Source organism: Myxine glutinosa, chromosome 1 (assembly GCF_964187855.1).
Source record: "Myxine glutinosa chromosome 1, kmMyxGlut1.1, whole genome shotgun sequence".
NCBI classification, from domain to species: Eukaryota; Metazoa; Chordata; class Myxini; order Myxiniformes; family Myxinidae; genus Myxine; species Myxine glutinosa.
In genome coordinates, this window is record NC_136261.1 from 263,592,359 (window position 1) to 263,609,208 (window position 16,850).

Genomic DNA, 16,850 nt, shown 5'->3' on the forward strand with positions numbered 1-16,850 from the left:
TTTCCCTGGTGCTGTTCGACACTATAATTAAGTGAGATGCATATGGTGACAGATTGGCTTGTGGGGAATTACTGAAATGGTAAATGAATTTACAATTGATTCTTGATTAATTGATTGACTTGATAAAGGTCGACAGACACCAACACATGTCACCCTGAAGCATGGATATGGTCAGGGAAGCCTGGTGTTGGCTTAGCGGTTAGGGTGCCACCTTGGGATCTTAAAGATCCTGAGTTCGAATCCCGGTTGATCACTAGCTCCAACTATTAACGCCAGGGGGGTTGACTCAGCCTGTCATCCCTCCGAGGTCGGCAAATTGAGTACCAGCTTGCTGGGATGAATGATCCTGGTGTGTACCCCGACTTAGAATAGGTCCACCGTATCCCTGCGCATTGTAAGAGGCGACCAAGGGCTGGTGTCAGGAAGGGCATCCGGCCATAAAAACATTGCCTCAAACAGGGAACCATGATTGCCATGGGCCTGCAAGGCAAACACCTGCTCTAGTGGGGGAAAATGGCCTTAAAACGATCATTCTTTTTTTTCATTCACTACAGTGAAGGATTTCAGATATTTTTGTTGTTGACTATTTGATGGGTTGAACAATTTCGATAATCTGTGTTGACTTCTAGTTTTACATGCATCATTTTCTACATGAGCAGATGGTGCAGGTAGAATCAATTCACCAAGCTCGTTCCTTACATCCTGATGCTCCGAGCAAACATTGGGTTAGTGGGGCATGGTTTAAAACAAGGAACAACAATCAACTCTGAGTACACCAGGAGGATGTGGGGTGAAACAGAAGAAGAAGAAAAGGGTTTTATGCAGACTCTTTCCTCTCAAGGGGCTTGGAGCTAAAAGGCATGATGATGTGGTGCAGATAAATTCTGTACTTCACTGTTCTTTGATTTTCCCTTGGGATTATCAGCAGAGTGCTACTTCACCACCTGCTCGCTGTTCACAACAACACGACAAACTTTTCTACTTCCCGGGATTATTTCTTTCTTCCGCCGTTTTAGATAGCCTTTTGCCGGTGGAATATTTATTTTGTTTAACCGCTGCTCATGTGTTGGGGTAAAAATGAATAATTTGGACTCTTCGTTGAGACATACGGAAATATCTCATTTACACTGTTTTCAGAAATCATCATTTTCATCTCTGGACCAATCAGAGACAGCCATTGCCAAAAAGGATATTGGGTAAATGCATCATGTGATATAGTTGAGCCAGGCCAAATGAAATATGCTTCTTTGTATAGAGTTGGCTGAGAGCCATTTCACACTTTCTGGGCAGAATTGCTTCTTTGTGCTGAGCTGGCAAAAACATGTTTTTTCTATGGTTTGACCTTGTGTAACAATTGGGAGGCCAAGGGTCCTTGTATCAGCATTCCTGTGTTCTGATCTCATGCTTCGGTTTCCACTTTTGCCTTCCTTTTGTAGTGAAACAATTTGTATATATATTTGATGCAGTTTGAGTAGAATCTAGAGATCTGCTTGCCTGAGGAGAAACCTTTCTCTTTGTACGTACTTTACGTAATAAAGAATCCTTTGTCTATCAAGTGTTGTCTGTCATTTTGATAAAGGTGGACAGACTCCAACACATGTCACCCTGAAGCATTGATATTTTCATCTCTTGAAAATCAACATTTCACAGCGGGTTTACCCACAGCGACCTTCGACCAGCTTCTGGGGAGTATTGGCTGCATATTGGTGGAACATCCACCTTTACTCCCATTTCGTCATGTTCGTTGAGCTTAACAGAGATGGAGGATTGCCACCAAGCATCTAACTACCGAATGACCACACGTCAGTAGAACTTCACACACACACACACACACACACACACACACACACACACACACACACACACAAACACACACACTTCTACAAATCTATGCCTGGTTGTCGTTACACATGATCATTCCATTCAAACAGATTGTGAAGGTTTTGTAAATAACTGAATAGTTGTTCAATGAACTACTGTACGGTCTTGTTGTAAATGTGCTAGCTTTATTTGTTGTGTTTTGTTGTTGCTGCTGTTGTTGCTCTGCAGTGTCCATGTTAAGTGGTTAAGCTTACAAACTGTAGATTGTTCGCAATTGCAAGATTTAATTGCTTGTCATTCCTTGTGATTGAATCTCAGTGAGAAGGTAATTTGGAGAATCAGGACTGTAGTGCATAATTCCTTTTGGGATAAGCATTTGGGCCTCTAGGATTGTGCCAAGGCCTGGATCATAACAGCCTTAAGTGTGGGTTGAGATCATGAAGATAGAAAAAAATAATCTTGTAACATAGTTTTTTGTTTTTATCATTTCTGCATCACACTTTATACTCCCCAAACAAGTTCCTTCTAACACTCCTTTCCAACCCATTTCACAAAATACTGACTGGGGCAGAAGGTCATGCTGCACTGTTTTTTGATAGATCAGGAGTTTAGATTCCAGGTTCACATGGAAAATGTCCACCTGGCTGTCATGATTTGGGTGATTCACCACGAAGAGCAATATTTTCTCAGCACCATCTGCAAGGAAACAGAACACTTTGCTACATGTCTGCCTTAAGCATGTGATGACTTAGGTATTCCACATGTAATACATTAGTGGGATAAGGCTCAATCAACGTAAAGGAAAAGGTACAGGACATCATAACTTGTACATGCATTAGAAATTGATTTTCATTAAAAAGGAAAAACACATAAAACTATATTTTGGAACAATCACAGGTGATTGTATATACGTACCTGTATGATGCTTCAACCTGCTTTGGTAAGACAAAATAATGAACTAAAGTATTCAGCAGAAAGGTACACTGCATTCAGAAAGTATTCATACCCTTTGACTTTTTCACATTTTGTTGTGTTAGCCTGAATTTAAAATGGATTAGATTGAGATTATTTTTCGTCGTTGATTTACACATAATATCCCATAATGTCAAAGGGGAATTTTCTTTTTTTAGAAATTTTTACGATATAATTAAAAATGAAATACGGAAATATCTCATTGACACATGTATTCAACCCCCTGAGTTAATATTTTGTAGAAGTGCCTTTGGCAGCAATTACAGCTTCTTTTTTTTTGTATACTGAATCGAGGCTCGTGAAAGAGCTAACATTTATTTCACAAACAAATCAACCAGACAAACAAAATATATAAAAAGAGGGAGCGGAAGACAAGATGGGGAGAGAAGGGGAAGCACACAAACACAACATTTGAGAGCAGGGAGATGTGTGGGAGGAAGAGGGCTTGGGGGAAGGAGGTGTGGGAAGGGGGGGGGGGGGGGGGGAGAGGTATAAAACACAAGGAGACCAAGGACTTCCAGGACAGAAGTTGGTATTTCAAAAAAAAGTGTAGGATTTTGGGTGAAATTAGCAGGGGTAGAAAAGATCAAGGTTTTGGATGGGGGAAGATAAGAGATGGTGGTGAACAGCTGTTTTAAAGACCTGGAGGGTGGAGTGGGATTGAAGAGAGTGAGGGAGTTTGTTCCAGAGGCGGGCGAAAAGAGGATTGAAGGAGTGAAGGTGAGCAGAAAGTCTTGATTTTGGCAGTTTAACCATAAGAGGGTTGCAGGCAGATCTTGTGCGACCTGTAGGAATATTTGGGGGACATAGCCCAGAGAGAGCTGGGGGGGCAAGGCCAGAGAGGAGTCGGTAGAAGACGGAAATACCACCGACCTGCCTGCGGTGAGTGAGTGAAAGGCCCTTGGAGTTAGCTTCATCGCGGGAGATTCCAATGATTCTGAACGCTTTGGTTTCAACAGCGTGAAGACGAGCTAGGTGTGAGGCAGGAGCACCAGACCAGAGGGGAGAGCAGTATTCCATAGAGCTGCGGATGAAAGCCTTGTAAGTGGTGAGGAGCTCAGGTGTACCAAGGAAGGACTTCGCACGACGGAGGATGCCCAGTCGGCGACTGGCTTTGGAGGCCAGATTTGAAATGTGGTTTTCCCAGCAAAGATCATGGCAGATAGTGAGACCCAAAAGCTTGAGTGACAGAACTTCTTGGAGAGGATTATTCAGAAAGTGGATGGGAGGGTTGTCCAGTCGGTCTTTTCGGAGAGACATCGTAAGAGTGTGAGATTTGACAGGATTGAAAGATCTTCTGAAGTCTTCTTGAGTATGTCTGTAGCAGCTTAACACATCTGGATTTGGGGACTTTCTCCCATTCTTCCTTGCAGATTTGCTTAAGCTCTTTCAAGTTGGATGGGGAGCGTCGGTGAACTGCAATCTTCAAGTCTTTCCACAGATTCTCAATGGGATTCAAGTCTGGGCTTTCACTGAGTCACTCAAGGATTTTCACGTTCTTGTCCTGAAGCCATTGAGGCGTGGGCATTGAGGAGGTTGGGGGTGGAGGGGTGGTTGATCGGAGTGGTGGTGGCGGTGTGCGGGGGAGCGCGCGCAGCTGTGGGGACGGGGGACGGGAGCAGTGGTGGGTCTGGGGTGGAGGTGCGAGTGCATCAGGGGTCGGTGCTGGGTCCACTACTATTTGGGGCTGTGGTGTAGGTGTTGGCTCAGAGCGTCGGGGGGGGGGGGGGCGGGGGGGTGGTTGCCGTGGGAGTTGTTGTGTGCAGATGATCTGGTGTTGATTGCGGAGGGTATGGATGGACTGGGGGAGAGGATGGGCGGGTGGAGGGAGTGTATGGAGACAAATGGTCTGAAGGTGAATATCGGAAAAACGAAGGTGATGGCAAGTGGTAAAGCATGTGGTGGGGTGGAGGGGGCTGGGGTCCGTGTGCTGTGTGCGGGGGGGGGGTGTCGGGGTTGGTTCCATTCGGTGTGCAGTGTGCGCTGAATGGGTTCATCGAGGATGTGGTGGTTTGGGAGGGTCGTTGGCCAGTGTGTCGGCTGCATTCGGGTGTGGGGTGTGCGTGGAGGGGCTGCGGGTGGAGGGGGTGTTGGGTTGGATCTTGGAGACGGCGTGGGGCTGGCGGGTGTGAAAACATTTTGTTGCCTAGGAGGCATGCTGAGTTGAGGGTGTGGATCGGACTCGGTGGCGGTTGCTGGAGTGGGGTATGCGTGGGGGAGGTTTCGGGAGCTGAGTGGCGTACTGACGGGGAGGGGAGTGTCGTTGAGGCTGAAGGGGAGGGTGTATGCTGCATGTGTGAGGAGTGTTGTGATTTGTGGGAGCGAGACATGGGTGGTGGGCGTGGGGCGGCGGCGGGGGCTGGAGGGGGTGGAGGTGCGGGTGGTTCGGTGGATGTGTGGAGTGTCGTTGGGGGAGAGGAGGACAGGTGATGGATTGCGAGGGATGGTGGGGGTGGAGCCTGTGATGGATGCTGTGGGGAGAGGCAGTTTGAGATGGTTTGGTCGTGTGTTGGGGGGGGGGGGTGGGGGTGGCTGGTTGGGAGGAGTGATGGAAATGGGTGTGGAGGGGGGTGGAGGATGGGGAGGACCGAGAGGGACTTGGCTGGGGATGGTCGAGGAAGAAATGCAGGCAGGGGGGGTTGGCGGGGGGAGATGCAGAGGGTGGGGTGGGATGGAGAAGATTGTCATGGGGACCGCAAGGCTAACCCCCGCTCTTGCAGGGAAAGTGGCCTTAAAATGCCTGTTGTTGTTGTTGTCCTGAAGCCATTCCAGTGTTGTTTTTGCTGTTGGCTTTGGGCCATTGTCCTGTTGGAACATAATATTCACCACAGTCTAAGGTCCTTTGCATTCTGAAGCAGTTTATCCTCAAGGAATTGCCGGTATTTGACTCCATTCATTGTTCCCTCTATCCTTACAAGTCTCCCAAACCCTGCTGCTGACAAGCATCACCACAGCATGATGCTGCCACCACCCTGCTTCACGGCGGTCGTGGTGTTAGATTGGTGATGAGCTGTGCTCGATTTCCACCAGATGTAGCACTTTACATTCATGCCAAAGAGTTCAATTTTCATCTCATAAGACCACATAATCTTTTGCCTGATGCTCTGAGTCTTTCATGTGACTTTTTGTAAACTCCAGGCATGCTATCATGTGCCTTTTTCTCAGGAGTGGCTCTTGTCTGGCTCCTCTCCCATAAAGCCTAGATTTGTGAAGTACTGCAGAGATTGTTGTCCTTCCGGGCAGGTTCTCCCATCTCAGCCAAGGAACTCTGTAGTTCTGTCAGAGTGGTCATTGGGTTCTTGATCACCTCCCTGTGAGGGTGTCAATACTTTATGAAAACACTGTACAATGTACATACACACATAGAATTGGCAACTTTTAGTATGATGATCTCATGCCCAAAATGAACAGAAAATGAATTGGCTTGTTCTTGTCACTTACCCAACTCATCCACCAAATTTTGTCATGTCGTCCACAACTTTTTGAAATATCATGCAACGAAAAGAAATACCATGCTATCATTTTTGGCCCTATCACTCAATGGTAAAGAATCACTTAAAGGTTTTAAAAATTCTCGTATTCGGATCTGGATTCACAACTTCACCAAAATCAAATCGATTCATCCTTGTGACACACACCAAACCTGCCCACCAAGTTTCATCTGAATCCGTCCATTATTTTAGAGTAAAGAATCACTTCAAAATTCTCTGATCCATATCTGGATCTGGATCTTCACCAACATCGAATCATTTTGTCTTGTCACATACCCAACCTCTCCAACAAATTTTGTCCGAATCCGTCCACAACTTTTTGAGATATCCTGGTCAAAAACAGACAGACAAAAAAATGAAAAATCGGTCAGAGACAGAGGATTTGCCGGAATGTACTTTTTATCGGCCATTTTGGACAAATATAGCGACCGAACCACGTGACGGATGACGTCATAATTATTTGTTTTCTAAACTAATTTATTCCGAGATTATGCTCAATAAATTTCATCTTGATCGGATGAATTTTTGTACGTGTCGAATTATGACGTCATAATGGAGGCACCTATGACATCATTATTAACATGTTTATTCCCCATGGAGAGTTCTTTACAATGAGCCATGTCTCAATTTTTTCTATTCAGCATTTTAGTAGATATAGAGGCGCAAAGTTTTTCTGTTTTTCGAAGATGGCGACCGAACCACGTGACCGATGACGTCATCATTATTTGTTTTCTAAACTAATTTATTCCTAGATTATGCTCAAGAAATTTAATCTTGATCGGATGAAGTTTTGTACTTGTCGAATTATTGAATTATGACGTCATAATGGAGGCCTTGGGCCTAGAGAGTTAAACATTTGGCACAGACTATTCCAGTGCAAGACAAATATGTGTGTAAAGTATGGCGATTCTATGTGCAACGATGTAGACATAGTACTGCGCACAAACAGACAAACAGACAGATGAAAAATCGGTCAGAGACCGAGGACTTGTCGGAATGTACTTTTTTATCGGCCATTTTGGACAAATATGGCGGCCGAACCACGTGACCGATGACGTCATCATTATTATTTTTTTCCCACCAGTTTATGCCGACATGGCGCTCAAGAAATTGCATCTTGATTGGATGAAGTTTTGTACTTGTCGAATTATCGAATTATGACGTCATAATGGAGGCCTTGGGCCTAGAGAGTTAAAAATTGGGCACAGTCTATTCCAGGGCAAGACAAATATGTGTGTAAAGCATGGCGATTCTATGTGCAACAATGTAGACGTGGTACTGCGCACAAACAAACAAACAGACAGACAGACAGACAAACCAAACAACCAACCAACATACTTGCCGGACTCTTTTCCGGCAAGTAACAAAACAGGAAATATGTCATGCACAGCATGCACAATACATGCGAAATCCCTAAAATAAGTTGGTGACGTTTGGTCTATGTTGACCTCAAAAATAATTGGTGGATGAATTCAGTGATCTGATATGCAAATCCTCTTCAAATTTCAAGTCAATCAGATAAAAAGTGAGGATTTCAGAAATTTCACTTAAGTTGTTGACCTTTGCCCTATGTTGACCATTTGGCATATGTTGAGCTAAAAAAAAAATTGGTGGCTGAAAACAGTGATCTGGAATGGAAATCCTCTTCAAATTTCAAGTAAATTGGATGAAAATTGACAGTTTTAGAAGTTGGGCCTACGTCGACCTTTTCACCTTTAAACCTCAAAAATAACGGGTGCTTGATTTAAGTGACTGGATATGCAAATCGTTTTCAAATTTCAAGACAAACAGATGAAAATTGAGGATTTAAAAAATATAACGGAGTTGTTTTTTGACCTTTTGAAAAGACCTTTTGACCTCAAAATGAAGTCGTATAAAGATCGGTTTTAATTTGTGACATGTAGGCGATTGACATACAGACAAACAGACAGACAGACAGACAAACAGACAGAATAATGCACAAGACAATATACTTGAAACAAGACCGAAAGTCTAACAGTGATGGAGCCGGGCCTGTTTGATACTTTAGTTGAAGAGGATAAGTATACCCCGGGAGGGGATACCAGTTAGTAAATAATGTAAGTATTAAATTATTTTGAAGTACTCTAAGTCTCTAAGCTGTCTGTCACCATGGAAGTGAAGAGATTGCATTGAGACACTGATTTATTCTATATGTTGGTCAGTTAGTCAACACTATCAAAGTGACCTCAGCACCATCCTGACACACACCACTGTGCATGTTACGGAATGAGGTGTTTTACGGAGGCCGGAGTGCAAATCCTGCCACCAACCTCCTTGAGAGAGGACCCAGTGAGTTGGTACTCATTTTGCCAACCTCGGAAAGATGACAGTGTAGCGGTTACCGGAAGCATGACACAATCACGTTGCACCGGCCGATGACGTAACCGGCGGGCGGTTACTTGCCCGGACTCGCCCGGACGTGTCTGGACTTGCCTTGCCCGAGCGGACTCTCGATTTGCATACCACGCCCCGTTGAGAGGCGTGGCTGACTTATTTGCATACCACGCCCCGCCTGAGAGGCGTGGCTTTTGTGTGGTGAACTTTTGATATAAATTGCCGCCCGTGTTAATGGGCTATTCAGTGCTTTTGAGTTCTTTCGAGTTGAGCTAGAATAAATAGCTCAGTGAAACTTCGTTCCTGGTGTCGTCCATTTTGTCCGACTTTATCGTGCGAGCATAGCTCCACAATTGGTGACCCCTTTTCAAGAACATGGCCATGGAGTCATCTGTAGCTTTGAGCTCCCTGGCTTTTGGGAATCGCATGCAGCCGTCTGGTTCACCCAAGCGGCTTCTCAATTCGCCCCGCGGAACATTACGGAGGACACGACGCGCTACCACCATGTGGTCTCAGCGCTCAATGCCTCCACTGCTGCCCGGGTCCTGAGCTTTCTACAGAACCCGATGAATGCCGACAAATACGGCGCGCTCAAAGGCCTACTCCTCGGTGCGTTTGGACTCACGGAGACCGAACGCGCGTGACAACTGCTCGACCTCCCGGAGCTGGGTGAGGCCCGTCCATCCGAACGCATGGACCACATGCTTGCTCTACTCAGTGAGCACAGCCAAGATTTCCTCTTCTGCGAGCTGTTCCTCCGGCAGCTACCCGGGCAGGTACGATTAGCTTTGGCTAATTCGCCCATCACGGACCCTCGCACCCTGGCCAAGGAGGCCGATAAATTTTTCTCGGCCAGGCGACACGTCGGAGCGGCCGCCTGGAACCCTGGGCCGACTGAAGCAACGCCCGCACCACGATCGGCGCCACCACCGGCCGAGTTAGCGCCACTGGCGGCAGCGGCCGCCGCGACGCCCCGTCGACCGAACCCGACGCGACCGCCGGAGCCTCCACCAGAGCGGACCATGTGCTACTACCACGCCAGGTTCGGGCAGAAGGCCAGAATGTGCCGCCCACCGTGCACTTTCGGCAGGTCGGGAAACAACCAGGCCGGCGCTCGCTGCCTGCCATGAGCGTCGGCCATTCAGACAGCCTTCTGTTTATTACGGACACAGCGTCTTGGCGGCGTTTTTTGTGCGACACCGGCGCTCAGCTGAGCGTGATACCCACCGCGGTGCAGGACAAACAGGCCGTGCTTTACGGCCCCACCTTGGTCGCCGCAAACGGCTCCTCCATCCGCACCTTCAGTTCGCGCAGCGTCGCATTCTGCTTCGGGGGCCAGCGCTTCAGGTGGGACTTCATCACGGCGAACGTGCCCATGGCCTTGCTGGGTGCAGATTTTCTGTGCACGCATTGGCTTTTGGTGGACGTCAAACGGCGTCGGCTCATCAACGCGGAGACCTTCAGCTCGCTCGCTTGCTCATTGAGCGGCTCCGCACCAACCAAGCTAGCCTGCGCGCTACCGGCCACGGATGATTTCACCGCCTGCTCGCCGAGTTTCCCGCTCTCAAGCAGACGACGTTTTCGACTGTCGCCATCAAACACGGCGTCGAACACCACATCCCGACCACAGGTCCAACGGTCTACGCCAGGGCTCGTCGCCTCGACCCGACCAAACTCACCGTGGCGAAGGCGGATTTCGACGTGCTGGAGCGATTGGGCATTGTGCGGCGCTCGAATAGCACGTGGGCCTCGCCCCTGCACAACATGCCCAAACCGGGTGGTGGATGGCGACGATGCGGCGATTACCGCCGCCTCAACGACGCCACCACCCCCGACCGGTACCCGATACCACACATACAGGACTTTTCCGCCCTTTTGGCGGGGCGGGTGATATTTTCCAAGGTCGACCTCATTCGGGGCTACCACCAGGTACCCGTCCGGCCGGCCGATGTGCCAAAGATGGCGGTAATTACACCTTTTGGCCTCTTCGAGTTCCTTTGCATGCCGTTCGGCCTTAAGAACGCGGCCCAGGCCTTCCAGCAGCTGATGCACAGCATGCTGCACGACCTCACCTTCCTTTTCGTCTCCTTGGACGACATTCTCATCGCCAGCACTTCCCGGGCGGAGGACCTCATCCACCTGCACACGCTTTTTGAGCGCCTCGCCCAGCACGGCCTCATCATCAACCCGGCGAAATGCCAGTTTGGCGTAACGGCCGTCGACTTCCTGGGGCACCGCATCACTAAGCGCGGGGCCGTCCCGCTGCCTACCAAGGTGGAGGCAGTCACAAGTTTCCCGCGCCCCCGCTCCATCAAGGCCCTACAGGAATTTTTGGGGATGGTAAATTTCTACCACCGGTTCGTGCCTTGCACCGCCCAACTCATGCGCCCCCTGTACGAAGCCCTCCGGGGCAAGCCGGCCAAGCACGAAGTCACCTGGACCAAAGAGATGGACGAGGCGTTCACGGCGCTAAGCTGGCCCTCGCCAACGCGACCATGCTGGCGCACCCGGCGCTCGACGCACCCGGCGCTCGACGCACCCATCGCCCTCACCACGGACGCTTCCGACTACGCGGTGGGCGCCGTGCATGAACAGTGGGTGAACGGGGCTTGGCAACCGCTGGCCTTCTTCAGCCGGCAGCTTCGCCCTAAAGAGCGCAAGTATAGCGCTTTCGACCGCGAGCTCCTCGGCCTTTACCTGGCCGTTCGCCACTTCCGCCATCTTTTAGAGAGCCGCCCGTTCACGGCGTTTGTGGACCACAAACCCCTGGTCTTCGCCATGGCCAAGGTTGCAGAGCCGTGGTCGGCCCGCCAGCAGCGCCACCTCTCCACCGTGTCCGAATTTACGACAGACATCCGGCACGTCGCGGGAAAGGACAATGCTGTGGCCGATTGCCTCTCCGGTCCGGTGCGAACGCCATCCACCTCGGTGTGGACTTCGCCCGCATGGCGGCCGACCAGACCGCCGACCCCATGGTGCAAGCCCTCCGGACAGCGGACACAGGCCTGCGGTTGGCCGACGTCCCCTTTGAGGACACAGGCACAGTTCTCCTGTGCGACGTTTCCCTGGGCCAACCTCGCCCCATCGTGCCCACTGGATGGCAGCGGCACATTTTTGACGCCCTCCACGGCCTTTCCCACCCGGGCCGGAAAGCATGGCAGAAGCTCATGGCAGCAAAATTCGTCTGGCACGGGCTCCGTAAGGACGTCTGCGACTGGGCCAATGCCTGTGTCGCCTGCCAGCGCGCGAAGGTCCACCGGCACACCCAGGCCCCGTTGGCACCATTCGACGTGCCCGCGCGGCGCTTCGACCACGTCAATGTGGACCTGGTGGGACCCCTTCCCTCCTCGCGGGGCTTCACCCACCTCCTCACAATGGTGGACAGGACCACCAGGTGGCTGGAGGCCGTCCCGCTGGCATCAACAACATCCGCCGATGTGACGCAGGCCTTCAATGGCACCTGGATTGCCCATTTCGGCGCCCCCTCGGACATCTCCTCTGACAGAGGCCCGCAATTCACCTCTGAGCTTTGGGGCACAGTCACCCAGGCCTTGGGGGTCAAGCTATACCGCACCACGGCCTACCACCCCCAAGCCAACAGATTGTGCGAGCGGTTCCACCGCTCGATGAAGGCCACTCTCAGGGCCAGCCTCCAGGACGACGGTTTGGCCAACAGGCTCCTGTGGGTCCTACTGGGCCTCCGAGCGGCCCCTAAAGAGGACCTCCAGGCTTCCACCGCCGAGCTGGTCTATGGCCAGCCACTGCACGTGCCGGGCGAGTTTATCCCTGACGCCACCCGCCCCTGGTCCGCAGCTCGCCAACGCTCGGTCCTCCAGGAGGCCGCCAGGAGATTTGCCCCCGTGCCCACGTCCCACCATGGCAGCCCCCAACCCCACATCCCCCCAGCACTTCGCACTGCGGAGTACGTTTTTATCCGGAACGACGCACACCGGGGACCGCTCCGGCCACCGTACGATGGACCTTTCCGAGTCCTGAAAAGGGATGACAAGTCGTTCATCATTGACATCGGCGGAAAAGCGGACCGCATCTCCATGGACCGCCTCAAGCCGGCCCATTTGGACCTCGACCAACCTCCACGATTGGTCCTTCCTCCACGACGGGGCCGTCCCCCATCAACCAAGCCCCCCGCCCGACCATCCACCGCCACGCCACCTACCACCCCCACACGAATCGCCAGGGGTCGTTTCGGCCGGGTCATCAAGACCCCCCTCAAACTGACTCTCCCGGTGCAAGTTAATTCTGAGGGGGTGCATGTAGCGGTTACCGGAAGCATGACACAATCACCTTGCACCGGCCGATGACGTAACCAGCGGGCGGTTACTTGCCCGGACTCGCCCGGACGTGTCCGGGCTTGCCTTGCCCGGGCGGACTCTCGATTTGCATACCACGCCCCGTTGAGAGGCGTGGCTGACTTATTTGCATACCATGCCCCGCCTGAGAGGCGTGGCTTTTGTGTGGTGATCTTTTGATATAAATTGCCGCCCGTGTTAACGGGCTATTCAGTGCTTTTGAGTTCTTTCGAATTGAGCTAGAATAAATAGCTCAGTGAAACTTCGTTCCTGGTGTCGTCCATTTTGTCCGGCTTTATCGTGCGAGCATAGCTCCACAACAGGCTGCCAACCCCACCTGGTGTTAATTCAAGAGCTGGCAGGGAGATTCAAACTCAGGACCCAAGGATCCCAAGACCTCCACCCTGACCGTTAAGCCAACACCAGGCTTAGGGCTGTTTGAGGCAGTCATAAGAGTGCTTCAATGTTTGAAGAGCCCTTAATCAAAGTTTTAATTATATATGATCTGGGGGGCATGCACCCCCTCCCCCACCCCCCGTCAAGTATAATCACCCTGTTGTCATAATTTCAGTTCCCCCCAATCTTCAAGTGTGATAATTTGCCCCAACCAGGTATATGACGTAATATATGAACATTCCCTGAAAGGTGTTGAAAGAAACATAACTGGCAAAGACAAATGGCATTACATTCTACCTTTCAGAAGCGTAATTGTCGGCTATAAAACTCACCCAATATGTAGGATAAATATGGGAGGGACATACAAACATACGGAGAGACAAACACTGTAAACACAGGAACCAAACATCTACGTCATAAAAAAATCGTGTTTAATCACGAATTTGCCAGTTCTGAAAGACTTCTGCAAGTTTTAAGAAGAGGAAGAAGCGCCAATGTATGTTTATTCACAAAGCAGTTTGAGCGGAAACATTTGTTATTCTACGACAGTAGAAGCCCTTTAGAATGAGACGGAACGAGCATACAAAATTATATATACAGAAGTGATATTTTGCGAAGCAATATAAAAATATATAAAACTACACAGAAATACCACAAACAACAACAACCGCAGCCACGATAACAATCGAGTGTTATAAAAGATCCTTATTTTCACGTGTTTTACTTCATGTGTTTCACGTGTTTGTTTGTGTTTCACACTGAATGAAACGTTAAGGTAGCCTGAACCGGCCTGAACGGTATAGGAATCAAAATGGCAGTGTGTGGAGTCTGCCGTCGTACCGCCGTAATGACATCACGTCACCCCTGTCATGTGACCAGATCCTCAGCTCTGATTGGTTTATGCTTGAGAGGATATACATACATATATACATACATACATACATACATACATATATACATACATACATACATACATACATACATACATACATACATATATACATACATACATACATACACACATATATACATATATACATACATACATACATACATACGTACAGACAAACTGTTCTAGACGGCTTTGCCCTACGGGCTACACCGTCAAAATCTTCGATTGGAGATTTTGTTTTCATCCCTGACTGTTTGTTTGTAAACGGGACATCTCAAAAAAGTTGTGGACGGTTTCAGAATAATCTTGGTGGTATGGTTGGATATGTGACAATGAAGAATAATTTCTATTTTGGTGAAGATCTGAATCCAGAAACGAGAAAATTTTAATTTCTTAAGTAATTCTTCACCATTGAAAGATGAAACCAAAACGATGTATAACATAGTATTTCAAAACGTTGTGGAAGAGTTATGACAAAACTGGGTGGGTAAGTTGGTTAGGTGACAAGAACAATCCGATTAGATTTTGGGTTTTGGATCCAGATCCAGCCTATCACTAGGATATAAAATGTAAACTGTTCAGTCTGGCAAAAGTATGTGCTCTACCGAGTGCTGTTCTGGTTTCGTTTTGAGATTGCATGATAACAGAAAAATGTTGGCAATACGCCATGCAAATACAGTGTGCATGTCTGTTTCTTCTGATCTCACTTGTCGGTAAACACTTCCAATCATATTGTATCCCTCTTTTCTTACCTGTGGAACTTCTTCTTTAATAGTCTTAAATTCCTCTGGATACCATTTTAAATCTACTCTATATTGCCACCTGATTGTCTCTACCATTGCCACTATTTAGTTTTACAACACCTGATTAAAGACCATGTTTGCACCCCTCTCCTGCAATTCCTATCCTTGTAATGTGGTGCATCCATTTAATGTTCTTCCTGCTCTGTTGATCCATTGCCCTTGACCATTCTGCTCTTCCATGAGCCTCATAATGCTTAAAACAAGAAGAAAAAGGCATGAGGATCAAAGGAGGAAGAGGAGGGGTGAGGATCGGGAGGGGAGAGAGAGGAGGGAGGAGAGATGGGAGAGTGAGGAGGGAGGATCGGGAGGGGAGAGAGAGGAGGGAGGAGAGATGGGAGAGTGAGGAGCGAGGATCGGGAGGGGAGAGAGAGGAGGGAGGAGAGATGGGAGAGTGAGGAGCGAGGATCGGGAGGGGAGAGAGAGGAGGGAGGAGAATGGGAGAGTGAGGAGCGAGGATCGGGAGGGGAGAGAGAGGAGGGAGGAGAATGGGAGAGTGAGGAGCGAGGATCGGGAGGGGAGAGAGAGGAGGGAGGAGAATGGGAGAGTGAGGAGCGAGGCTTGGGAGGGGAGAGAGAGGAGGGAGGAGAGATGGGAGAGTGAGGAGCGAGGATCGGGAGGGGAGAGAGAGGAGGGAGGAGAGATGGGAGAGTGAGGAGCGAGGATCGGGAGGGGAGAGAGAGGAGGGAGGAGAATGGGAGAGTGAGGGGCGAGGATCGGGAGGGGAGAGTTAGGAGGGAGGAGAGATGGGAGAGTGAGGGGCGAGGATGAAGAGTGTGTAGGGAAGAGTGGAGCGGGGATAGAGTTGAGGGGAGAAAATCCAGCAGATGTGACGCCCAGTTTAACATCGATCTGAGGGATGGCACACACATTGATGAATCACCCTGTCTGTGCAATACTGATGACAGTTTATAGCTGGGTCGGGATTCGAACCCAGGATAGATGGTTTAGAGGGAGTGTGCATTCTAGACCTGGGTGATAATGGCAAAACCTATATCACGATAATGGACCTCATTATCACGATTATCGTGATAATATCATGATAATATAAAAAAGAAGAAAAAGACATATAAATGTCATAGCCCCTGCCGTGGTTTTAGTAATTTTGCTGTACGGAGTTAAAGGCCGTCAGTCGGCCATCATTGGTGGGATGACAAAACAAAACCTTCTGCATATGAATACTCATTTATTGTCTTTGTACCAAGTTTGAACAAAATCGGTCCATGGATATCTGAGAAATAGTTGAAGACATATTTAAGTAACAAAATGGCCACCAGTCGGCCATCTTGGATCTGATCTCGAAAAGAAATGACGTGCAAATGTATCCCATCATTCATTTTCTGTATACAAAGTTTGACCAAGATCTGTAAATGCATGTCCAAGAAATGGTTGAGGACGTTTTCAACATTGCTTGTTTTTTTTACAACTAAAATGGCTGCAAGTCGGCCATCTTTGATCTGATGTCGAAAGAAAATGACGTGCATGTGTAAACCATCATTCACTATCTGTGTGCCAGGTTTGAACAACATTGGTAAATGCATGTCCGATAAATGGTTGAGGACGTGTTCAACGTCGGGGTTTTTTTTACAACTAAAATGGCCGCCAGCCGGCCATCTTTGATCGCATCACGCACCAAAATGACGTCAATATGTATATCATCATGTGTTGTCTTTGTGCCAAGTATGAGCAAAATCTGTCCATACATCTTCGAGAAATGGTTGTGGACGCAAAAACGGATTGACGGACGGACGAGAACCAATCCATCCATAAGCCCTCGTTTCGGACTAAATCCAATGGGGGATAATAAAACGAT

General features: G+C 49.0%; 1 protein-coding gene across 3 annotated transcripts in view; it reads right to left on the reverse strand.

The window, feature by feature from the left end:
* The window catches only part of LOC137439472 (serum paraoxonase/lactonase 3-like), a 103,903-nt gene that overhangs the window by 24,127 nt on the left and 62,926 nt on the right, over window positions 1-16,850 (reverse strand). For all 3 annotated transcript variants that reach the window (XM_078786504.1, XM_078786508.1, XM_078786505.1), the window contains exon 5: window positions 2,385-2,517. In XM_078786504.1, coding sequence (XP_078642630.1) covers window positions 2,385-2,517 — 133 coding nt within the window. The remainder of the gene's footprint in view (window positions 1-2,384; window positions 2,518-16,850) is intronic.